The sequence below is a fragment of the Sus scrofa genome, chromosome 18, assembly GCF_054392235.1.
Source record: "Sus scrofa isolate SSC_HxYL_T2T_F1_AM1 chromosome 18, Sscrofa_HxYL_maternal_Yorkshire_Landrace_v2.0, whole genome shotgun sequence".
NCBI lineage: Eukaryota > Metazoa > Chordata > Mammalia > Artiodactyla > Suidae > Sus > Sus scrofa.
Window position 1 is genome coordinate 19779425 of NC_139400.1, and position 25761 is coordinate 19805185.

The 25761-nt window shown below is 47.2% G+C and overlaps 2 protein-coding genes across 13 annotated transcripts in view; one reads left to right on the forward strand and one right to left on the reverse strand.

Annotated features, from left to right (window-relative positions):
* ATP6V0A4 (ATPase H+ transporting V0 subunit a4) overlaps window positions 1-25761 on the forward strand; it is a 110171-nt gene that overhangs the window by 3275 nt on the left and 81135 nt on the right. For 3 of the 12 annotated variants that reach the window (XR_014833659.1, XM_085005303.1, XM_085005295.1), the window contains exons 1-2: window positions 7283-7490; window positions 18312-18389. Coding sequence is in view for 1 of the 12 variants with exons in the window: in XM_021078735.2 (XP_020934394.2) it covers window positions 7434-7490 (57 nt within the window). In the remaining 11 variants the exon portion in view is untranslated. Of the gene's footprint in view, window positions 1-7282; window positions 7491-8182; window positions 8429-8873; window positions 9242-11590; window positions 11632-18311; window positions 18390-25761 lie in introns of those variants that run through there. The other 9 variants (XM_085005306.1, XM_085005300.1, XM_085005305.1 and 6 more) reach the window with 6 other exon arrangements.
* TMEM213 (transmembrane protein 213) lies at window positions 140-7511 on the reverse strand. The gene is made up of 3 exons (XM_003134621.5): window positions 7291-7511; window positions 3735-3809; window positions 140-2862 (listed from the first exon to the last, which is right to left on the reverse strand). Exons 1-3 carry the CDS (start codon window positions 7433-7435, stop codon window positions 2693-2695), a joined length of 390 nt encoding a protein of 129 aa, XP_003134669.1. The 5' UTR covers window positions 7436-7511; the 3' UTR covers window positions 140-2692.

Sequence of the window (25761 nt, forward strand, 5' to 3'; positions counted from 1 at the left end):
AGATGTGGTATATATCCACAGTGGAATACTACTCAGCCGTAAAAAGAACAAAATCATGCCATTTGCAGCAACATGGATGGAACTAGGGACTCTCATACTCAGTGAAGTCAGTCAGAAAGAGAAAGACAAATACCATATATCACTTATATCTGGAATCTAATATAAGGCACAAATGAACCTTTCCACAGAAAAGAAAATCATGGACATGGAAAACAGACTTGTGGTTGCCAAGGGGGGAGTAGGATGGGCTTGGAATTTGGGGTTGATAGATGCAAACGATTGCCTTTGGAATGGATAAGCAATGAGATCCTGCGGTGTGGCACTGGGAACTATATCTCGTCACTTAGGATGGAGCAGGAGAATGGGAGAAAAAGAAATGTATGTGTGTGTGTGTGACGGGGTCACCTTGCTGTACAGCAGAAAACTGACAGAACACTGTAAACCAACTACGATGGAAACATATCAAAATCATTAAATAAAAAAAGTTTGCAGATATTAAATCAAACTAAGTGCCATCCTGAATCTTTTCGAAAGAATTAAACAGTCTTGTGGACCCTCTTCCCCCGAATTTCTAAAAAAGGGGAACACACAGGCCTGTGGACAACCACGACGTTGCTCAGGGCTCCTGCAGACACTCGTGTCCACATGACCACGTGGCGTGGAGGAGCCGTCATTCCATCCCGCTTTGCTGAGCAAACAGCCGAGGTTCTGAAAAGCATCTGTCTCTTCAGAAGACAGCAAAATGAGCCAGGCTGTCTCTTTTGTTTCCATTGTCAGGGAAATGTGTTCAGACTCTCTGACAGAGCAATCAAGAGGCTTTCCGTCACTTGCTGCCTCTAGAAAAATGTTTCTTCCTTTTTTAGAGGCCTCTGGCTTTTCCTTTTTTTTTTTTTCTGGTATTCTGATTATTTGTGGTTTGTCCCATCTAAACACGCATTTCCTCTCAAAGGGTGGACATGTTTCTGTAAAGAGTCATTGTCCTGGAGTTGCCATCGTGGCTCAACAGAAGTGAATCTGAGGCTGCAGGTTCGATACCTAGCCTCGCTGAGTGGGTTAAGGATCCAGCGTTGCTGTGGCTGTGGTGTAGGCCAGAAGCTACAGCCCCAATTCAACCCCTTGATCCTTAGCCTGGGAGCTTCCATATGCCTCGGGTGTGGCGCTAAAAAAAAAAAAAAAAAAAGACCCCCCCCCCAAAAAAAAGACTCATTGTCCTTTCTTCCTAAAGAACCCCCTCTTCTCTCCCCCTGACTCCCACTGGAAGAATCCACATTGATGGTGACACCCTGGCGCTGAGTGACTCCCTGACCCAGCAGGAACCAAGTGGCTTCTCCAGAGGTCCGTTACGTCAACCACCTTTGAACAAATGGCGGTTCTGCGTGCGGAGATGATCGTAGGTGCTTCCAGAGCAAGAGCTCCGGTGTTTGTTTATTCGTTCACTCATCGGACAGACAGTATGAGGCGCTTTCTGTGCCCCCAGAGCAAGAGGAAGTATAAGCTGATTGCGAGGAGGCCTATTCACAGCGGCTGTGCTCAGGGCCACACAGAAGTGCCCTGAGACCCCCGGCTCCTGGTCCCCCAAACACAAGAGCAGGGAAAGCTTCGTTCTGGAGGCAGACGTGGAGGGCAGCCTCGTTAGCAGAGGAACCAGCGGCAGAAAAGCAAAAGACATTCGGATGAGGGGTGGGTCGGTCAGAGCCTCACCCCAGATGTGCTGGGATACAGAGTCGGGGGGGATGGGTGGACTCGTGTGAAGAACGGAATGCCAAGGTGAGAGGCTTCCATCATTCGGTGTTCCTGGACGTTATCGGCAGGGGAGTGACAGGCCCTGGTCTGGCAGCTGCTGGTGGGGTGGAGAGTGACAGGCAGGGGGGTGCAGGGAAATCCTGAAGGCACTGAGAATGAAATGAACGATTCCCGAAATGGCATAGGGACCAGGGCCAGGAAGATATGTTGAAGAAAGAGACAAGAGCTGGAGAAGCATCAGCACAGGTCACAACTCTGGTGAGGGTTCGATCCCTGCCCACCCCCCAAAAAGCAGGAGTTCCCACTGTGGAATTAGGGTTTGGCAGTGTCTCTGCTGTGCCAGGATGCAGGTTTGATCCCCGGCTTGGTGCAGTGGGTTAAGGATCCAGCATTGCTGTAGCTGCAGGTGCAGCATAGGTTGCAATTATAGCGGGATCTGATCCCTGGTCCCGGGAATTCCATATGCCTCGCGGGGTGGGGGGGGAGCAACATGGGACGTGGGCATGAGCATGTTGGGATGTCCAAGATGAGTCTCACATCGTGAAATGACAGTGACCCCTCTGATTGAAGAAAGGGATAAAAGACAATGATTTTGGGTGACGTGATGAGTTTAGTTTCGAATGTGTTGACGAAAAGACTAAAACTTATTTCTTGTGAACCACACCCTTGGACCCCAGCAGGAAATGATGATTAGAATACAAGCCACTCCCATGGGGACCCTCTTGAGAAAGGAGCTGATCAGATTATAAAAGGACCCAAGGGCCTTTGGAAATTAGGGGTGACAGAGGCACTGGCCTGGCCTGGCTCGGGTCCATCTTTCCTTCTTCCTCCCCTTTTAAAAGTAACCAGAGTTTAAAGGTGGAAATGACTTTGAAATGATGGCTCTCCCCTGGCACCCTCACCCACACACGGGCGGTGCTGGACATGCTGGGGACGGGGATTCTCAGCCTCACGCCTGCAAGTCCTTGGGGTCCTCTGGCGTGAGCTTCATCAGTTTGTCCACGCAGAGCAGGATGAGGGTGAGAAACAAGAGACTCCAACCAACGGCAGCCGCGATCCAGCCATACTCATCCACGCCGGTGTGGCAGCACCGGGCTGCCTGAGGGCAGAAGTCGGCATCTGGTGGCGAAGAGAGATGGCCAATGACAACAGTACCCCGGCCTCCCCTCCCCCACCCTGCCTCACCCCTACTATTCATAAGATCCAGGCCAGGGACCCTAGGATCCGCCGCCGTTGACTAAAGCACGCCCTGCCCTGGGCTGAGTGCTCCTCGTGTGTTACCTTATCCCTTCCTCACAAAGTGACAGGCAGGCATTCCTCCTGCCTGACTGAAGAAGCTGAGGCGGACCCCTGCCCAAGGTCACGAGATTGCAAGACTGGACGCGATGCCAGGCTGCAGGGGTCCAAAGCCATGTCTGCAACCTCCATGTCTGATCGTCTGTTACCCTCCTTCCTAAGTGCCCAGAAGTAAACACATTCGGTCATTCGATGAGGGCAGAAGAAAGGAGCCAAACGTAGAATAAAGCAAACTTTATATAAATTACACAAGCGGAACAATGGTTGCTTTATGAAGCCCCAGGCTCCTTGCCACTGGAAGTATTAAGTGGAGGATAAACAGAAATACGCAAAGGACCGAAAGGAAGCTCCTGCGCCCGGCAGACCTTGGGCTGGCTGATTTTTAGGATCTTTCTACTTCCGAACATCTATAAGTGTTTGAACTCCAGGCATTTGGGCTGCTGTCCTGTGGATGGGCCATTAAAGCCACCTGCACCAAAAATTGTGAGCCTAGATGGGGGCCAAGGCCAAGAGAGCTCTTTAAACATGCTCAGCAAACACTTCTGGGGCTGCAAACGAACCACACCGGTGCACCGGTAGGCCAGGCAGGCATTCAGCCACCCGATGCCAATGAACAGAAAGCGAGGAGCCTTAAGTGTCCCTGCCCTGCTCCAGGGTGGGCCCTGAGGTTAGGGCAGGTGCCAGGAGAAGCTTACTGGGGCACTGCTCCAGGGTCTCAAGGTCTGGATGGTGGACAGTCAAGGTTGAGTTGCTGCTGCCGCTGCTTGATTCTGGAAGAAAAGGCAGAAGATAGTCTCAGGCAGCAGGAAAAACCCATTCTCCTTTTTTTTTTTTTTTTTGGTCTTTTTGCCTTTTTCTAGGGCCGCTCCTGTGGCATGTGGAGGTTCCCAGGCTAGGGGTCTAATCGGAGCTGGAGCCACCAGCCTACGCCACAGTCACAGCAACGCCAGATCTGAGCCATATCTGTGACCTACACCACAGCTCACAGCAACGCCGGATCCTTAACCCACTGAGCAAGGCCAGGGACCGAACCCGCAACCTCATGGTTCCTAGTCGGATTTGTTAACCACTGAGCCACGACGGGAACTCCCCATTCTCCTTTTTCAATGAATCAGTAGTGAGTATGTTGAGAGTATTACAGAAGTGCCGGTATAGGTGCTTGAAGATTTCTTGCAACAAAACGAACCCTCAGCTCTAGATCAAGCTTTGTCTCCCAAATTCATACGATGAAGTCCTAACCCACAGTAGTGCTAATTTATGGAAAGCGTGCTTTAAAGAGGCAATTTGGAGTTTCTGCTGTGGCATAGTAGGTTAGGAATCTGACTATAGCAGTTCAGGTTGCTGTGGAGGCTCAGGTTCAATCCCCAGTCCAGGAACCATATACAGCCAGGGCAGCCATAAAAATAAACAAACAAATGAAGTGAGTTTCTTTGGAGTCCCTGTTGTGGCTCAGCAGGTTACGACCCTGACTAGTATCCTTGAGGATGAGAGTTTGATCTCTGGGCTCGCTCAGTGGGTCAAGGATTCAGTTCCATGAGTAGTGGTGTAGGTCTCAGATGTGGCTTGGATCTGGCATTGGTGTGGCTGTGGCATAGACCTGCAGCTGTAGCTCTGATTCAACCTCTAGGCTGGGAGGAACTTCCATATGGTGCAGGTATGGCCCTAAAAAGCAAAAAAAAGCAAGCAAACAAAAGCAGTTAAGATTAAGTGGTTAAATTAATCCAATATGAGGTGTCCTTGTAAGAACAGAAAGAGACACCAGGGATATGAACTCACAGAGGAAAGATCACATGAGGACCCAGCGCAGAGAGGGCATCTGCAAGCCAAGGAGAGAGGGTGAGAAAATAAGCTTCTGTTGTCTTGGGTACCCAGGCTGTGGTGTTTCGTTGGGCAGCAAATTCACTCCCCTTTTCGTAACACTCCCTATGCCCCACTCAGAGATGCCTTATCTTCCTCTCTTACTGCCGTTCAGGTACCAATGGCCTCTAAACACTGCATTTTATTTTATTTTATTCAGCTCTTTAAGGCTGTACCTGCGGCATATGGAGGTTCCCAGGCTAGGGGTCCAATCGGAGCTGTAGCTGCCAGCCACATTAGCCACATGCCCAGGGCTCAGTCACCACGTGTGGCTAGTGGCTACCATGTTGGAAGCACAGCATAAGTATGGAACATTTCTGTCATCAAAAAAGTCTTGAGAGTTCCCTTCATGTCACAGTGGAAACAAATCCGACTAGGATCCATGAGGATGCAGGTTCGATCCCTGGCCTCACTCAGTGGGTTAAGGATCCCTTGTTGCTGTGAGCTGTGATGTAGGTCGCAGACACAGCTTGGATCTGGTGTGGCTGCGGATGTGGTGTAGCCTGGCAGCTGTAGCTCTGATTCCACCCCTAGCCTGAGAACTTGCATATGCTGTAAGTGTGGCCCTTAAAAAAAAAAAAAAAAATCTCTTCGTGCTAATCTAGGTAGAGCAAGACCAAGAGCCACTTAAAAGAATCTTTCTGGAAATTATATTGCTGTTCGATCTGCTTCTTTGAGAATTAAAAAAAAAAAATTGGAAATTCTCCGGACCCCATTGACTCTAGGTTAGCATGTCCTTCAAAGGTGCTTGTTGTCACATGTCACATAGCAGGACGAGTTAGAAGGAAACTTCTTGCTCAGCCAAAGCCATGAAATTGCTGCTCAGGCTCATTTTATGCCACCCACCCCTCAGCTACTCCAATGTCCTGCTGAAGAATAGTAATTAGCTTGATGCAATCGGATTGTTACTGTAAATTATTTACAGCGAAATGCCTTAGAGCTTGGTTTTATTTGCTTTGGAAAAATTGATTCCTCAACATTTTAATTTCCCTTGTAACCCACATAACTTCTTTGACCCTGACTTTCATCTCCCCTCTCCCCTAGAATGGAAGCAGTCCCTGTCTAGAGCTTGGGAGTGGGAAAAAACCCTGGTTAACGGTACACTAGTAGCAGGTTAAACCATACGAAATTGCCATTCCTATCCGTCAGCAATTATTCAATATCAGACATTTTATATGGTTTATACTGAATAGCCTCGTTATAAATCCTGAAGAGTTTAATCCTCTCCCGCGGCCTCATAAGCAAAGCCAGCCAGGGACTGGTCCCACCTGGAGTCCCTTCTAAAGTAAAGGCTGCTGAAAAGACACAGCCAATCAGCACAGTTAAATCTGTCACATGCCGGAGGACTTATTTGGGAAGAATAAGAATAAGAATAAGCTGCCCCCACCCCTTCTTATTTGGGGAAGGGGTGATACTGGAAAATGAAGGGAACATGCAAACTTTCGTTGAGAGTTTACCACGTGCTGTTTTATTAAAAATTCTCTGCATGCAGTAACCCGATTTCATCTTTACAACAACCCTCTGCATAAACACAAGGATTATCCCCACGTTAGAAATGAGGAAACTGGAGCACAGAGAGGGGAAGTCATTTGCTCGAGGTCACACAGCTAGTAAGTTGTGGATGCTGGAGCTGAGCTGAGGCTCGGTGGCTTGCGAGCCCACAACCTGAGCCGTCACAGGAGAGACTGTGAGGATGAGAGAGATAGATAGAGCCTGGGGGGGAACCGTGCGGGTTCGTTTTGAGAGACAGAAAACGTGTCAGGGAGCAGGGCAGACTGTTCTGAGGAGCAAGATCAAAGCCAAGAGCATGAGAATGTGAACGAGGTCCCTGGGGTGCAGAGGGTAAGAGGGGGGTGTCACCGAATACACCCCTCAGCCTCCATGAGAGAAAGGGGTGATAGCCCCCCAGCTGCCAAGCCGAGGCGACGTGGGAGAAGTTTAAGCAGCATATGGCAGCTTTGTGTGTTGAGGTTTTGTGAGGGTTGCAAAGGGCGCACAGGGTCAAGGAAGGAGCAGAGGTCCTTAGGTGAGAGGAAGGGGTGCAAAGGGAGGGTGCCAGCCACAAAAGGTGGGATTGCAACACAATTGTGCAGAGAAGGAGCCATTGAGAGACAGCAACCGACCAGAAGATGTCATTTTAGGGCAATTTGGTCCCCTGCTGGGAGAGGCTCTCTGTGGCAAAGGCCACAAAGCAGAGGTGGCTGCTGCTAAGCTAATGCTGGTCTTAGGAGGACTTCAGACACCCCCACCCACCCTATCCTCTCCTGCCGAATCCCTCAGATGAGAAAGTGCTGTTTCCTCTTTCAGGACCAACCCTGGCCAAGGAATCCTCCTCCCGCCCCCTGCCCTCCCTCCCTCTTCCCAGCGTGGCGAGAGTAAAGCTCCCAGTTCTACCTGCCAAGCAAGCCGAGTGGAAGGAGGCAAAGGCCAGGCTGAGGACCAGGGGGGCCCAGGGTGCCGAGTGGAGGCGCTTCATGCCGGAGAGGGAGGCCTCTGTCCGCGCTGTGCCCACGGAGGCGAGCTGAGGGCCACCTGCCATGCGCCCCGGGCGTGCGGCGTCCTGCTGGAGCTTGCAGACAACGCTGCTGGCAAAGGTGAATTTCTGCTCTGTGTTTGGGGGAGAGGAGAGGGGTGGAGCAAAGCAGCCTAGGCTCCCACACCTTGCTCTCCCCTCTCCAGAAGGGAGGCCGAGCTAGGTTGGCTGGGAGAGGAAGGGAGGTTCTTCCTTAGCTCCTATTTTGTCCCTGCTGAGAAAAAAAGAGGAGGGCGGGGGAGGAGGTCCGGGCCCTGCTGGGTCCTTGTAGATGAACTTGGTGCCACTTCCACCTGCAGCTGCCGCGCGGGACTCCCCAGCCCCTCCCGTCCAGTATGTCCTGACCCCGGCTGCATGCACTGCCCTAGGCTAACTCTGCAAAGACCTGCCCTCCAAGTGCTTTAATAACAAACATGCATCATCCAAACACAGAGCAGCGTTTCAGCGGTGACCTGGGAGGGGCAAAGCACTGCTTCTCAGCAGCCAGAGGCCTCACCTGCTGAGGGGCAGCTTCATGAAGAAGATGGCATTTGAGTTGGGCCTTGAGGGATGGCTAGGGCTTGGACAGGCAAAGAGGGACAGGGCCTCAGAGGCAGAAGGGACAGGTGGGCAGAGGCCCGGAGGTAATAGGTGCTCAGATGTCCACTGTGACAGTGGGGCTGAGCGTCTGGTGGGCCAGGCTGCGGGGTCTGAAACAGTCAAGAGGCCAAAGGGAGGCTTCGTGAATTTGGAGGGGGATTTTTGGTCTTTTAGGGCCTCAGGTGCGGCACATGAAAGTCCCAGGCTAGGTGCTGAATGGGAGCTACAGCTGCGAACCTACGCCACAGCCACAGCAACACGGGATCAGAGCTACACCTGCGACCTACACCACAGCTCACAGCAATGCCGGATCCCCAACCCACTGAGCGGGGCCAGGGATCAAACCTGGATCCCCGTGGCCACTAGTCATGTTTGTCACTGCTGAGCTGCAACAGGAACTCCTTGTGAAGAGATTTTTAAGTGAGTACTAATGTGATGGAAGTTCTGCCTTCGGTCTAAAACATTTAATTTCTACCATGTGTGTGAAAGCTACCATTCCAGGCATTTGAGGCTCAAAGAGGATTAAGATGGGATCCCTCCTTTTTTTTCTTTTTTTTTTTGTCTTTTTATGGCTGCACCTGTGGCATGTGGTGGTTCCCAGGCTAGGGGTCTAGTCGGAGCTGTAGCTGCCGACCTACACCAGAGTCACAGCAACGCCAGATCCGAGCGGTGTCTGTGACCTACATACACCACAGCTCTCACAGTGCCGGATTCTTGACCCACTCAGCGGGGCCAGGGCTCAAACTTGCAACCTCATGGTTCCTAGTCTGATTCGTTCGCTCTGTGCCACAACAGGAACTCCTTTTTTTTTTTTTTTTTTTTTTTAGGGCAGGTGTGGCATATTCTTTTTTCTTTTCATATGCAGGTGCGGCATACAAAAATTCCCAGGCTGGGGTCAAATAGGAGCCACAGCTGCTGGCCTCCACCCCAGCCACAGCCACACAGGATCCAAGCTGTTGACCTACACCACAGCTCACGACAACGCCGGATCCTTAACCCACTGAGCAAGGCCAGGGACGGAACCCACATTCCCATGGATGCTAGTTGGGTTTGTTACTGCTGAGCCATGACGGGAACTGCAAGAGATCCCTCCTCTTGACTCCTGCTCACAGGGCAGCCGTGAGCCCAGGCAGTGAAGAAAGAACCGGAAGGCAGTATCGTAGGATTCACAGGCGCGTCTTCCACAGTGAAGGGGGCATAGAAGAAGGAGGGGTTAGGTCTGCTTGAGAGCAGGTGAGAGATTCACAGTGCATGTCACCTTTGGGCTGGAGTTGACGTTTGCATGTGCAGAGGGACTCTATGGGTCTTTCCAGAAAAACCCATAGATCATACAGAGGCAGGAGAATTGTCTGCAGGCCTGCCGGCTGCGTGTCTGGATCTGTGCCTTGTTTTCTGCAACAAGGATGGGCCTGGTTAAGAGAGAGAGAGGAACTGCAGCTCATGCAAAGCTCTGTGGAAGGACATGTACACCATGGGTAAGCTCAGAATAAGGGTGTCTGATGGGAATCTGTCAGCCTGGTGGAGGCACTTTTTTTCCCTCTTGTTGGGGTCACACCTGCAGCATATAGAAGTTCCCAGGCCAAGGGTCCAATCAGAGCTCCAGCTGCCGGCCTACACCACAGCCATGGCAACACCAGATCTGAGCCGAACCCGGGACCCATGCCACCGCTTGCAGCAACACTGGATGCTGAACCCACTGTGTGAGGTCAGGGATCAAACCCACATCCTCATGGATACCATGCCAAGTTCTTAACCCCCTGAGCCACAATGGAAACTCCTGGAGAAGACACTTTTTTCTCATTTGCCCAAGGTACAAATTAGTGGTGGCCCTATATGCTTGGATTTGGGGGTTGGGGACAGAACTGCTTTAGGAAGGCTAGACTTCAGACAGTGGATCAAAGTCCAGGTTAGGCCAACTACTTGGTTGACTCTCTAACAATTACCAAATAGCTGCTATGTCCAGGCCCTTGGTTCGGGGTGGGAGTCTCACATGGGTAAGAAACACAGCCTCCATCTTCAAGGAGCGCGGAGTCCAGGGAGGAAGATGGATGAATAAATAATGATGACACATGAAATAACTGTGGTGAGGAGGGTTGGGGACCGAAGGACGCAGAATGTCCCACAATGGAAGTGGCGTTTTGACCTGAAACTTGAGAGGTGTGTGGTTTACCAGGCACAGGAGAGGGAGGAGCGTGGGCCAGGCTCTGAGACATGAAAGGGTGCCCCTTGTTTGGGAAGAAATTACTGTCCTCGGAGCAAGAGGGTGGGTCAGCCTGGGTCTGGTTAGACTCAGCACCCATCGTACCTGGGCCTACATGCCAGACTAAGGAAACGGGGCTCTGTCTTGAGATTGGGGCATCCTATAAGGACCGCGTAGACATGGCCACCTGTGCATTCCAGGAAAAAAATCATAGATGTGGCTCAGATCCCTCATTGCTGTGGTTGTGGTTTAGGCCAGCAGCTGCAGCTCCGATTTGACCCCTAGCCTGGAAATTTCCATATGCCACGAGTGTGCCCCCCCCAAAAAAAAGGCAAAAAAAGTATTTCAAAAGCCAAGTTACACGATTCATTTCACGCATTTAAACGGAAACAATTTAATGTAGGCTGTCGTGTGCATTGTTATGCTTGCTATGAGTAGACATAGATGAGCGTGAACTTGCAAAATGACCAGAGCCTGCGACATAGATTTGAAACAGCTCTACCCGGGGTAGTTGTGATGGTGGTTTGAAGAGCATTCCAAGCCAACAGCATCGTATCAAGTCATAGAGCAAAAGTGGTCTGGACAGCAGTGGCTGTGGGAGACAGGGATTCACCTGTCTCCTCTCTCTCTCTCTCTTTTTTTTTTTTTTGCTTTTTAGGGCAGGCCCCACGCACATGGAGGTTCCCAGGCTAGGGGTCAAATCGGAGCTACAGCTGGTGGCCACAGCCACAGCCACACAGCAACCTACACCACAGCTCATGGCAACGCTGGATCCTTAACCCACTGAGTGAGGCCAGGGATCAAACCAGCAACCTCATGATTCCTAGTTGGATTCCTTTTCGCTGCACCAGGATGGGAACTCCCTTTTTTCTTGTTCTTTTTTTTTTTTTTTCCTCTCTCTTTCTTTTTAACACATTGTTCGTTGATTTGGGACTATTTTAGATTAGGTATTTAAAAGACAATTTAAAGGACCAACATTCTGGAGTTCCTGTTGCGGCTCAGCAGTAACGGACCTGATTAGTATCCATGAGGATGAGGGTTCAATCCCTGGTCTCGCTAAGTGGGTTAAGGATCAGGCATTGCTGTGAGCTGTGGTGTAGGTTGCAGACATGGCTTGGATCCTGAGTTGCTGTGGCTGTGGTGTAGGCTGGAGGGTACAGCTCTGATTCGACCTCCAGCCTGGGAACCTCCAAATGCCACAGGTGCAACCCTAAAAAGAAAAAAAGAAAAGAAAAGAAAAAAATAAAAGACAAACATTCTCTTATCAACAGATGAAGCGATTTTATTTTTCTAAAACAGGATGGTCTTGACTCCCTCTGCTAACTCATTACTTCCACTGTTTTACAAGTCTCCCCACTATTAGCTGTCTTTCTTTTTAACAGGTCTATAACTGATAACTTCGTGCAGCTGGTGACCTCACCTAGTAAGTCTTTTATGCATTTTGCATCAGGTTTGCTTCGGAAAGTGTACCAGGAAATTGCTTTGCTCAAAGCTAGACATTGTGCAGGAACTTTCTCAAGATTGTTTTTTTAAAACAATTGAGATAAGTGTTTGGTTACACATACTTTAAAAAAAGTCCAGGAGTTCCCACTGTGGCTCAGTGGAAACACACCCAACTAGTATCCATGAGGATGCAGGTTTAATCCCTTGCCTCGCTCAGCGGGTTAAGGATCTGGCATTACTGTGGCTGTGGTGTAGGTTGGTGGTTACAGCTCTGATTTGACCCCCAGTGTGGGAACTTCCATGTGTCACCGGTGCGACCCTAAAAAGAAAAAAAAAGACAAAGATTATCAGACTGGGTTTTTTATAATCCTACAATGTATAGGCAACACCGGATCCTTCACCCACTGATCATGGCCAGGAATCAAATCCATACTCCTCGTAGATACCCATTGGGTTCTTAACCTGCTGAGCCACAATGGGAACTCCTGGATTGAGTTTTTTATTATTCATTTTTTAGAGATTAAGACATCTATTCTGATCTTATCAAAGTCTAATATTAATTGATATTTTTACCTTCTTCATAGATAATGAAAAGACTCTGGAACTTTGCTTATCCATGCTTGACTTTCATGCCATTATGGTCATGTATTTTTAACTATACACATGCATTTTAACTCAATAATTAATTATTACTATTTTGTAAAATGAATGTTTAAATTTACCCACCTATTTACCAATTTATTGTTCTTGACTCCTTTTTGCATGTCTGGTCTTCCATCTGTGATCATCTTCCTTCACTTTGAATTATGCTTTTTAGTATGCCCTCAGTGGTGTGATTAATTCTCTTAGTTTTTGCTTGTCTGGATATATATATATATTTTTTTTTTTTTTTGTCTTTTTGCTATTTCTTTGGGCCGCTTCCGCGGCATATGGGGGTTCCCAGGCTAGGGGTCTAATCAGAGCTGTAGCCGCCGGCCTACGCCAGAGCCACAGCAACGCGGGATCCGAGCCGCGTCTGCAACCTACACCACAGCTCACGGCAACGCCGGATCGTTAACCCACTGAGCAAGGGCAGGGACCGAACCCGCAACCTCATGGTTCCTAGTCGGATTCGTTAACCACTGCGCCACGACGGGAACTCCCTGGATATATTTTTAATCTTGAAGAAAACCTCAGAAGATATTTTCATTGGGTGTAGAATTCTAGGTTGACACATATTTTCTTTCAGTGCTTTAAAGATACCATTCTAGAAGTTCCCATCGTGGCTCAGTGGTTAATGAATCCGACTAGGAACCATGAGGTTGCGGGTTCCATCCCTGGCCTTGATCAGTGGGTTAAGGATCCGGTGTTGCCGTGAGCTGTGGTGTAGGTCACAGATGCAGCTCAGATCTGGCATTGCTGTGGCTGTGGTGTAGGCCAGCAGCTGTAGCTCTGGTTGGACCCCTAGCCTGGGAACCTCCATATGCCATGTATGTGGCCCTAAAAAGCAAAAAAAAAAAAAAAAAAAAAAGATACCATTCTATTTCTTTTGACTTCCATTGTTTCTTGAGAGAGCTATGCATCTAATTGGTGCTCCCTTGTAGGTAATTTGCCTCTTTCTTCTTTCATTGTTCCTGTGAGTTTTACTCTGTCTTTGGTTTTCAGCAATTTTATTCTGATGTGCTCAGGTATTAATTTCTTTTTATTTGTCTTGCCTGGGATTTGTAGGCAACTGAATATGGGGTTTTGTGTCTTTTATCAGTTTTGAAAAGTTCTCAGCCATCAAATACAACTCTGTCCCATTCTCTTCTCTCCTTCTGGGACCCCAGTTACACATAAGCTGGGTGTTCCCCACTGAATCCTCAAATTTTTTACCCTCTTACCTGTTCTCCATTCTTTTGTTTTCGTAGGCTTTAATCTGGATATTTTCTTCTCTCCTATTTTTTGTTAATTAAATCTCTTGTCATCTGTGTCTCATCTCCTTTTGTAGCTACCCCTTGGGCTCTTATTTTCTGTTATTTTAGTTTTAGTTCTAGAATTTTCATTTCGTACTTTAAAAATAGTTTTCTCTTATTCAGTCTTGTTTTTCACCTTCATGAACAGAGTGAACGTAATTTCTCAAAAATCTGTGTCTGACGCTTCAATATTTGCTCACCTCACCACCATTGGTCTGTTTCTATTATTTCTGTTGGTTTTCATTCATGTCGCTGTGTTTCCATGTGACCCTGGTTACTTTTTATTGTGTGGAAAATTGTAACTACATACAATTGTAGCAATAACTTGAGACCTAGGATGACTTGGATGACACATGATTTTTTTTCCATTGTTTGATCAGGTGCTTGGGGCAATGACCATGTGCCATCATGTTAATCTAGGCTCAGTGTTGGAGATAATTTATAGCTAAGTTGTAGACTTTGTTAGAATTGGCTTATTTTGGTCACTTTTCCTTCTATGTGGCAGCTCTTTGGAAATTTTTTCCCCTGAAAGAAATATTCAGAGATGAGCATACACACACGCATGCACACACACACAGTGTAGGAATCTAAGATTCTCCATCGCAACATTACAATATTTGTAAAAACAAAAGCTTAGAAACTGCTTATAATGGAATAAAATGTTTAAAGATTTTTTTAAATTAAAATGGTATTTTATTTATTTATTTATTTTTCCTTTTTAGGGCCACACCTGAAGCACATGAAAGTTCCCATGCTAGGGGCTGAATCAGAGCTGCAGCTGCAGGCCTGTGCCACAGCCACGGCAACAATAGATCTGAGCTGTGTCTATGACCTACAGCAACACCAGATCCTTATCCCATTGAGCAAGGCCTGGAATCGAACCCACCTCCTCATGGGTACTAACTGGGTTTGTTACCACTGAGCCACAATGGGAACTCCTAAATAACATTTTAGAATAATATTTATTATTGGGTTAAACACTTGCTGTATAATTCAAAACAGAAAAAGCAGGATATAAAACGATTCCAGTTTTGTAACACACACACACACACACACACACACACACACAGAGAACAGTTTGGTGAGGCTCTTACCAAGATGTTAGCAGTGGTCATATCTAGAATTATACTTTGATAACTTTTATTTTCTAATTTATACTTTTGCATGTCCTTCAAATTCTCTCAAGGAATATATTTTACAATCAGGAAATCAAATCAAATTAATTCATTTTTAAAGAGTAGTGCATGGGAAAGCAATGCCGTTACAGTGGCACAGATAGACTACAGTTTACAGTGTCTGTCTGATTGCCTGGGGAAAATTTCAATGTTAGAAAATCTTTTCCATTTAAAAAAAATCTTTTTTTTGGGGGGGGGGGCAGCACATGGAGGTTCCCAGGCTAGGGGTTGAATCAGAGCTACAGCTGCCAGCCTACACCACAGCCCACGGCAACACCGGATCCTTAACCCACAGAGTGAGGCCAGTGATCAAACCCTCAACCTCATGTTTCCTAGTTGGATTCGTTTCCACTGTGCCATGACGGGAACTTCTAAAAAAAAAAATCTTAAATTCCAAGTTGTATATGGTACAAAAAAATGCTTATTGAAAGCCTCTGTTCTTGAGGTGCCCAAAGTGCGTAACAAAATGTATGGACACAGTCATGGTGCAGTGGAAACGAATCCGACTAGGAAACATGAGGTTGCGGGTTCGATCCCTGGCCTTGCTCAGTGGGTTGAGGATCTGGCGTTGCCGAGAGCTGTGGTGTAGGTTGCAGACGCAACTTGGATCCTGCGTTGCTGTGGCTCTGGCGTAGGGTGGCAGCTACAGCTCCGATTCAACCCCTAGCCTGGGAACCTCCATATGCCGTGGGAGTGGCCCTAGAAAAGGCAAAAAGACCAAAAAAAAAAAGAAAATAATAATAATAATAATAATAATAAAAGAATGTTCAGGACATAAGACTGGAAATAAGACACATGGAATAAACAACAACAGCAAAGAATTTTGATATTGGAAAGACACCAATCCTTAACCTGTAAGAATTCTCTCCTGCAAAGAAAGTAGTAGGTTAGAGGTTGGTATGGCTGCATCTGACCACTCAAGGTTGTTACCTGAACTTGGCTAAAATGAGTCAAGTGACAGGTTTCTCACTAACTTGGAAGACAACCATTTCCACTGTGGGATAGCTCCAACAGTGAGAAAGTCAGAGAGGTACTAGCATCAAGCTGGTAAGGGCATTTTAAGGTGAAGTTAATAAATGGAGGGGAGGCCCCGCTCAGCCACACGCCTCTGGGATCACAAATTCCTGCTGCCTTCTCTTCCTGGTCTCACCAATTGTGCAGAGTGCGTCTGTTGCCACAACAGTGCTTGTGGTCAGATTCCTCTTTTGTTTAATAAACAGAGATGTGTGTTCTCAAAAAGTAATTTTGAGCTAAGGTTTTGGGGAAATAAGCTGCATGCCTGCGATAAACACTCAGCTTTTCCCGTCCAGTTTTGTCCACATGAAACTAGGACCAGGTGGCCTCGTGAGAGACTGTTGCCTGGCCTCTCTTGCCGACATCTGACTTCTCTCCTCCATGGCCTTCCAGCCTCTTCTGTAACTTTCCTTCACTCTGTATCTCTCATTCTCTCGTCTCTCTTGCCCAGGCTGACCTTGGGGGTCAGCAAAACCACCCCTGAGTCGGGAGTCCTGGATTCCAGCTTGCTTGCTTGCTTTTTTTTATGTTAAATGATTTTGATTTTGTCCATTATAGCTGGTTTACAGTGCTCTGTCAATTTCCACTGGACAGCAAGGTGACCCCGTCACACACACATATATACACTCTTTTTCTCACATTCCCTCCATCACGCTCCATCACGAGTGACTAGATAGAGTTCCCTGTGCTAGACAGCAGGATCTCATGGCTCGTCCACCCCAGAGGCAATACTTGGATTCCAGTCTTCATGTCGTCACTTCCCTTGTGACCTTGGGGGGAGTCACAGCACTTTGCTGATGACGCCACCCAGGAGATGTGGGAACATGTCGGGGAAGTGCTGCCTCCTTGCCGGTGCAGGAAGACCTTTGTCTGGGATCCTCGGGACTCCCCCGAGGGGATAAACTATCCCCAGAAGGGTTTTTCTGTACGTGCCTACACAAAGTAATGTTAAGTCCTATGAGAAACAAACTAGACAATTCCAGGGATGAAGTGAAAACCGGGTGTCGGGGCCCTGTGTTCTGTGGCTGTCGCCGATCAGCTGTGTGAACTCCCTTCTCCTCTCTGGGCTTGTTTCCTTGTCTCTAAAGTAAAGGGATTGGGAGTTTCCCCTGGAGCTTAGTGGGTATGATCCCTGACATTTCTGTGGGCTGTGGCGTAGCCTGGCAGCTGGAGCTCTAATTCCACCCCTAGCCTGGGAACCTCCATAGGCCGTGGGTTTGGCCCTAAAAAGACAGTAAGTAAATAAATAAAGTAAAGGGATTGGATTAGATTTCTAAGCTGTCTTCCAATGGCACACTTCTATGACTCTGGGTTCCATTTTGTATATTAAATGGAGAAGAGAAACAAGCTAGTAAGTTTTGGGTTTTTGTTTTTGGTCTTTTTAGGGCCCTACCCGTGGCATATGGAGGTTCCCAGGCTAGGGGTCAAGTTGGAGCTGCAGCTGCTGGCCTACACCACAGCCACAGCAATGTCGGATCGGAGCCATGTCTGCAGCCTACATACACCACAGCTCATGGCAACACTGGATCCTTAATCCACTGAGCAAGGCCAGGGATCAAACCTGTGTCCTCATGGATGCTAGTCAGATTCGTTTCTGCTAAGCCATGATGGAAACTCCCAAGTTTTGTTTTGCTTTTTTTTTTTTAAGAAAGTAGAGGTGGAGGGAGTTCCCTGGTGACTCAGTGGGTTAAGGATTCAGTGTTGTCGCTGCTGTGGTGTGGACTTGATCCCTGACCTGGGGACGTCCGGCATGCCATGGGGCAGGGCCGAAACAAAAAAGAAAGCAGAGGGAGAAATCATGCTGAAGAGAATCTCCCGAATAGAATTTCGAGTAGATGCTATGACAGAAAAGGCGAATAACGGGGTGGGGGGGGCGGTGCTCCCCAGGGAAAAACTTGGCGACACACGATGGGGAAAATCCACCTGCAACACCCTCACAGGCGTTCTGTTCTCTTTGTGATGACATTTTCGATTCCTCAATCTCACCCCCACTCGGTCCGTGACTTGAAGCCAGGAGTGAATGATTGCAGAGTAGCTCTGCTCTGGAGAGAGAGGAAAGAGGGAGACAAGACCAAGGCATTAAGGAGGTGGCGAGAGGGGGAGGTGGCGAGCTCCGTGATGGTGGGGCTTCTCCTTGGGAATGAGCGGGGCAGGTGGGATGGGATGGGGCTTGGAGGAGAGTGGAGCTGTCCCTGGGGGACACGGGTGGGCTCTTTCTCTCGGGGCATGGTCCAGAGGACAGAAAGCTATAGAACAGCAGTGAAGGCCAAACAGACATTGGATGGCACAGGGCTCCCTGCGACCCATCACTGGAGAAGGTCCATGGCCAGGAGGAGCGGGGATGGATGTTCACAGCAGAGCGTGGTCCTGGTGGCAGCAGGCGTAATATTGTCCTCTGTGCACTGATAACACAGACTTAGGGACTCAGCAGGATGCACTTGCTGTCAACGAAGTGCATCTAATGGCGTGGATTCGCGAGGTCGACTGTCTTCCCGTCTTTTTCGAGCAACCTCCAATCATTCTCTTTCTGTCTCCAGCGCTTTCTCTGTGACCGCCTGTTGTGAAGGCTCGTGGATGGTGGGCTCGGGGCCTGGCCTGTGGTGGAGCAGTGCTAGGTAAGTGGATGGTAAAAATCAGTTCTTTGAATGAAGGCGATCTGGTTTGAATTCCGTTCAGGAAAATTAGATACTGCTTTGAGAAACATCAGGTTTCTTTTGCGGCTTAGCTCTTTTTAGAATTTCTGGCATGCGTTGCCTGCAAGCGTGTTGGTTTGCTCTCCACTTAGCCCCTTCCTTTTTAAAATTATAAGGATCTCTTGTAAGTTGATCTCGTCCAGCGGAGCACGTGGTTGTTTCACCCTAATCCTGGATACAGAGATATGAGAACACAGAGGGCCCTTTGTTGAAAGGAATGTCCACTTTGAAGGGGTGTAAGTGGAGCACTCACCCCTTCAGCTCTTCATGAGCCGTTTTGTAGAAAGTCCTCAGGGCATGAAAGAGCCTTGCCAGAAGCCTGTGTGGACAAGTGTATGGTGACCGCAACTGGCATCGTGCCCCAGACTTGTCTAAAGAATGGGAACAGTGGTATTAAACACTCAAAATCAAAAACAGTGTTCATTTGGATAATATAGGCAATTGCTTCTGCTCTATGAAGGTAGTTCCTCTCAAGACCTACTGCCAAACTTAAATGTTATTGAAAATTTTGAGGATATATTAAATATATGTAGGGGAATGCCCATGGTGGATCAGTGGTAACAAGCCCGACTAGTATCCAGGAGCATGCGGGTTTGATCCCTGAACTCACTCAGTGGGTTGAGGATCCAGCTTTGCTGCAAGGTGTGGTGCAGGTCGCAGACTTGGCTCCAATCCCGCATTGCTGTGGCTGTGGTGTAGTCTGGCAGCTGCAGCTCCAATTCAACCCCTAGCCTGGGAACTTCCATATCCTTTAGGTGTGGCCCTGAAAAAAAAAAAAGTGTTTAACTGGAGTTTCTCAGTGGCCTAACAGTTCAGGATCTGGCATTGGCACTGCAATGGCTGGGGTCACTATTGTGTTGTGGGTTCAGTCCCTGCCCTAAGAACTTCTACATGCCATGGAACAGCTACAAAAATAAATAAGTTTAAAAGATATACATATATAATATTTAATGGTTAATAGGAGAAGTAGTTCCTTTAAAACAAAAAGAGTCAGTGGAATTCCCACTGTGGTTCAGTAGAAAAGAATCCAGCTAGTATCCATGATGATGCAGGTTTGATCCCTGGCCTCGCTCAGTGGGTTAAGGATCTGGTGTTGCTGTGAGCTGTGGTGTAGGTCACAGACGTGACTTGGATCCTGTGTTGCTGTGGCTGTGGCTGTGGCATAGGCCAGCAGCTGTAACTCTGATTTGACCCCTAGCCTGGGAACTTCCATATGCTGCACCTGTGGCCCTAAAACCAACCAAACAAACAAAAACCAAAAAACAAAACAAAACAAAACAACTCAGTGAATTTTATTGCATTTATAGCTGTCCACTTTTCCCAGCACCACATTTTTGTTTGTTTGTTTGTTTTTGCTTTGTTAGGGCTGCACTCACAGCATGTGGAAATTCCTAGGCATGGGGTCAAATTAGAGCTACAGCTGCCTGCCTATGCCACAGCCACAGCAATGCAGGATCTAAGCTGCATCTTTGACCTACACCACAGCTCAGAGCAACTCTGGATCCCCTATCCACTGAGAGAGGCCAGGAATCAAACACATATCCCCATGGATATTAGTGGAATTTATTTCTGCTGCACCACAGGGAGAGCTCCCCCAGCACCACTTGTGGAAGGGACTGTCTTTTCTCCATTGTATAATCTCCCTTCCTTTGTCATAGATCAGTTGACCTTTGGAGCATGGGTTCAATTCTGGGCTTTCTGTCCTGTTCCACTGATCTATATTTCTGTTTTTTGTGCCAATACCATATTGTTTGATGACTGTAGCTTTGTAGTATAGTCTGAAATCAGGGAGCCTGATTCCTCCAGCTCCATTTTTCTTTCTCAGGAGTGCTCTGGCTATTCTGGGTCTTTTTGTGCTCCCAAAAAACTTTAAAATATTTTGTTCTAGCTCTGCATTGAATCTGTAGATTGCCTTGGGTAGCATAGTCATTTTGACAATATCGATTCTTCCAGTCCAAGAGAATGGTACATCTTTCCATCTGTGTCATCTTTGATTTCTTTCATCAGTGTTTTATAGTTTTCAGAATACAGAACTTTCTTCTCTTGAATTTTCCATCTCCCTCTCTGTTTCTTTTCTTTTCATTTTTTTCTCTTTTTTTTTTTTTTGGCTGCCTGGAGGCATATGAAATTCCCAGGTCAGGGACTAGATCTGAGCCATAGTTGTGACCTGCACCACAACTGCTGCAGTGCTGAATCCTTTAACCTCCTGCACCGGGCTGGGGATGGAACCCACATTCTGGCACTGCAGCAAACTGCCGCTCCTATTGCACCACAGCAGGAACTCCTCCCTCTCTGTTTCTTGTCCATCTCCTCTGTCTTGTCTTGAAAGCTTGCATTCTCCCTGCTCAGGCTTGACTTTATTGCTTTCCCCTTCTTAATGGCTGGGTTGCATGCACCCCCAAATTCACATGTTGAAATCCTAACACCAGCCCCTCAATGTGACCTTATTGGGAAATAGTGTCTTTGCAGAGGGAATTAGTTAAGGTGAGGTCACATTCCTACTGGGCCCCTGCTCCAATACGTGTGGTGTCCTTGTGAAGAGGGGAGGTTTGGACACAGGCACACACAGGTGAAGATGAAGGCAGAGATGAGATGATGCTTCTACATGCTAAGGAAACCCAGATGCTGCCAGCAAACCACCTGAAGAGAGGCATGGAACAGATTATCTCTCGCAGCTCTTACAAAGAGTCAACCTTGCTGACACCTTAATCTTAGGCTCTAGCCTCCAGAACTGTTAGACAATAAATTCTGTTGTTTGAACTTCCCAATATGTGGGGATTTGTTAAGGCAGCCCTAGCAAGCTAATATCTCCCTCCGACCAGTCGAGGTGCCCCTTTATACTCCTAAAAATTACAGAGGACCCCAAAAAGCTTTGGCTAATGGGAAGTCCATTCACTGATATTTATCACACTAGAAATTTATTTTTATTTATTTATTTTTTTTATTTTCCCACTGTACAGCAAGGGGGTCAGGTTATCCTTACATGTATACATTACAATTACATTTTCCCCCCATCCTTTGTTCTGTTGCAACATGAGTATCTAGACATAGTTCTCAATGCTATTCAGCAGGATCTCCTTGTAAATCTATACACTAGAAATTTAAACTGAGAAATTTTAAGAGTTCCTGTTGTGGCTCATTGGTAATGAACCCAACTAGTAAACATGGGGATGCGAGTTCGATCCCTGGCCTGGCTCAGTGGGTTAAGGATCTGGTGTTGCTGTGAGCTATGGCGTAGGTTGCAGACACGACTGGGATCCCACATTGCTGTGGATGCGGTGTAGGCCTGCAGCTGCAGCACCAATTCAGTCCTTAGCCCAGAACTTCCATATGCTGCAAGTGCAGCCCTAAAAGGAAAAAAAAATAAATAAATAAAATAAAAATAAAACTGAAGAATTTTAAAAGTATTCATATAGTAGCTGATCTAAAATAACCCTAAACCTGTTATATGTTGATGTAAATATATATATTTTAATGAAAATAATATTTTCCAAAACCAACAACAATTTAGTGAGAAGAATGACATTGTTTTATTTTGCAAATCTCTTTTCTGTCTGACAGTGGAAGACGACTGGATGTCTTTTGCATCTATTTTTGCTTTCAATCTGTTGCTGTTTGTTATTTTGGTTCGAGTATATGAAGAAAGCCTGAGGGGGGACTGGGGGGGCTGTTTTACTCTCTTTTCCAGATAGTTGTGGATATTTTTCTTTGATACTACATCAAAACTTAACAAGTAGTAATTTTTGAAAGTTTAGTTCCAGTGTGGGATCTGAAATGAAATCAGTGGCCTTTTCATTAAAATTTACTGATGAGGGCGTCCCCATTGCGGCTCAGCAGTAATGAACCCGACTAGTATCCATGAGGATGTGGGTTCGATCCCTGGCCTGGCTCAGTGGGTTAAGGATCCGGCATTGCCATGAGTCGTGGTGTAGGTCACAGATGTGGCTCGGATCTGGCGTTCCTGTGGCTGTGGTGTAGGCTGGCAGCTGTAGCTCCAATTTGACCCCTAGCCTGGGAATTTCATAGGCCACAGGTGTAGCCCTAAAAAGCAAAATAAATAAGTAAATAAATAAATATCCACTGGCTAATCATTTGCTTTCAATGAATCATTTGTCTATACATGATTTTATAACATCATGTGTTGGTCATTTGGAAAATGTTGGTTTGCTGAGTTATGTAGATTTTCCAAATGTTGCTCTGTTTCGTTATATAATGCACTAAAAAAAGATCACATTTATATCACAGAATATGCTCAGTAGAAAAGTTTTTAGTATTAGGAAGCTGTCAACTTGTGATGTTTCCTAAAATTATAAATGGTGGCAGACAAATGTTTTCCTAAAATTGTCGTTTTGTCATTGGCAACAAACAGTGTCAGTTGTTTTCCTTTGAAGGGGTAGAATCATTTGGCTCACTTTGGAGAAAATGCCTGCCCAGTGCCAAAGTCTGAATAACCATCGTTTGTCAGCCGTTCTTTCAAGCAAAAGTTGGTGTTCTGTGAAAATAACAGCTAATTCAGCTTGCAACTCAAATAACTGCTTTTCTGACTTCCCAGTGCTATAAAAGTGCTTTGTATCTACTTTCCATTTTGTCATACCGGATATTAGAAATAAAATACATTTCACCTTTGGGAGTTCCCTGGTGGCTCAGTGGGTAAAGGACCTGGCATGGTCACTGCTGTGGCACAGGTTCAACCCCTGGCCCTGGAACTTCCGCATGCCACAGGCATGGCCAAAACCAAAAACAAACGGGAAAATATTTCCTCTCGGTCTGGAGCACTGCCGTAATCTTATAACTGGTCTGCCTGCTGCTGCTTCTCCCTCCCCTCCAGTCGACCCTGTAATCAGAAACATGGTTTCAGATTGAGTCATTGAACCCCACCCCCAGTCTTCACACCTCGTCGCACCTATCAAGGCCTTCCTGTTGCTCTGAGGCCAAAGACACCATCTTGAATGTGGGCCACGCGGTCCTGGATTTCCTCATCCCGCCGGCGTCCCCAGCCCCACCTCTCAGCCCTCCCTCGTCCTCTCTGCCCTGTTTATACTGCCTTCTTTCCCAAGAATGCCTTCCTCAGCCTGGGCTGAGTCTGCTTATGCAGCTCAGACAGCCGTGTAGCCTCCTTCGGCATGTCCATCCCAGGTGCTGCACATCTGTCCCTCTGAGTATTTGACAATGTGATGGCTAAGACTGTAGTGTCTTGGCTCTGGAGCCATTGTCTGGTTCAAGTCCTCTCTTTACCACTTACTAGCTGAGTGGCCTTGAAGAGGTCACTTCCCCCTGCCTCGGTTTCCTAACCTGTAGAAAAGACAGTCAAGCAACAAGGATCCTAGTAGTACCTGTTTCTTAGGGGTTTGTCTTAAATCAGCCCATAGAAAGCCTCGTCTGTGTCTTAGCTATTCATGGTAGGATTACTGGATCTGACTCTGGGGACTTCGCAGGAGCAGAAACTGATTTGCCTGAGCTGTGCCCTAAGCCCTAGGTGCCTTCCCTGGGGTATTGCAGTTACTCAACAATTTTTTGTTTTTGTTTTGTTTTGTTTTTTAGGGCTGCACCTGTGGCATTTGGAAGTTACCACGCTAGGGGTCGAATCGGTGCTGCAGCTGCCAGCCTACACCATGGCCACAGCAATGCCAGATCTGAGCTGACTCTGTGACCTACACCAGAGTTCATGGCCACACCGGACCCACTGAGTGAGGCCAGGGATAGAAACCGCGTCCTCATGGATACTAGTCTGATTCTTTACTGCTGAGCCACAATGGAAACTCCCTGTCCTACTTTCTGGGGCAGGGGGTACACTTTTTACATGGGAGATTTATTTTTCTGCTTTTATGGAGACAGAAAGGAGAGTCAGCGTGTCCCTCTTGCATGGGCTGTTTTTAAAGTAGCTTTAAAATAACCAGTAAGCCATTCAGGCACATTTTGGGGTGCCCTACCCTGGGCCCCAACAGCTTCCTCCTCTGAAACATCCCTGGAAGTTTCAGATATTAAAGGCTGAGCTGATGACTTTGGAAAGAGAGAGATTGGATTATTAGAGTCTTCCATTTCTTTGAGCCAGTTTTAAGGTCTAAAAGCAAGTCATTTCACTTAAACAGTTGAATCTCATCTTAGGAGGCGATAATTCTGGTGGGCTCCCCAAGCTAGGCCTGTCGTGCAAGTGATTGGGTATTTAATATATTTAATACAAGAAATTCCTATGGAAATTGGCGTTCCTGTCGTGGTGCAGCGAAAATGAATCCGACTAGGAACCATGAGGTTGTGGGTTCAATCCCTGGCCTGGCTCAGTGGGTTCAGGATCCGGCGTTGCCATGAACTGTGGTGTAGCTCACAGACATGGCTCGGATCTGGCATTGCTGTGGCTCTGGCGTGGGCCGGCAGCTACAACTCCGATTAGACCCCTAGCCTGGGAACCTCCATATGCTGCGGGAGCATCCCTAAAAGGACAAAAAGACAAAATAAATAAATAAATAAAAAGAAATTTCTGTCAAAATAAAAGGAAAACAATAAAAGGCTAATGATTGGATCAAATTATAACCCGGTTTCTGAGCCCAGAGTTTGTTTATTTATTTTGTATTTTGGGTGGGCCACACCTGCAGCATATGGAGGTTCCCAGCTAGGGGTCCAATCAGAGCTGTAGCTGCTGGCCTGCCACAGCCACAGCAGTGCGGGATCCGAGCCACGTCTGCGAACTAATCCACAGCTCATGACAATGCCAGACCCTTAACCCACTGAGTGAGACCAGGGACAGAACCTGCGTCTTCATGGGTACTGGTCAGGTTTGTTACCACTGAGCCACGATGGGAACTCGAGCCCAGGGTTTAGATGTCAGGGTCGAAGCAGTTTGCAGCTTGAAAATGTCACTGAGGATGTCATCAGGTATTAGGCAAACTTCCAGAGTGACTCACCCAGTAACAGGCAAAAGGAATGTTTGAATATGAGTTGTTGCGGAAATTTCTCTGAAATTTCTATCTGGTCATCTAGTTTCCGTTTGCAGGACTTCAGGAAAAGGACAGTTGTAGTTTGAGAGTCTCTGAATTCTGGAGGGATGAGGAAGGGACAAAAAGATCCATGTTTTGATTCTTCTTTTTAAGGTACAATTGACCAAATTGCTGTAAGTCCAGCTTTTCCATTGGTTCTTTTGACCTCACCTGATGATTGAGGGTGACAGGGACAGTGACATTTCCAAAAAGTTTGCAAGATTTTTTTTCAAGGCTTTGTCTGATTTGCCCAATGAAGCGGGTACTTTGATCACTGGTGACTCTGGAAGGTATACCCCAAGTGCAAAACCTTTTCTTTTTTT

Coding starts and splice junctions, on each gene's coding strand:
- TMEM213 (XM_003134621.5), bottom strand. CDS start 7,435: ATGGCAGGTGGCCCTCAGCTCGCCTCCGTGGGCACAGCGCGGACAGAG. Junction 3,810..7,290: donor CCACTCGGCTTGCTTGGCAG/GTAGAACTGGGA, acceptor CTTTTCTTCCAG/AATCAAGCAGCGGCAGCAGC. Junction 2,863..3,734: donor GACCCTGGAGCAGTGCCCCA/GTAAGCTTCTCC, acceptor CTTCGCCACCAG/ATGCCGACTTCTGCCCTCAG.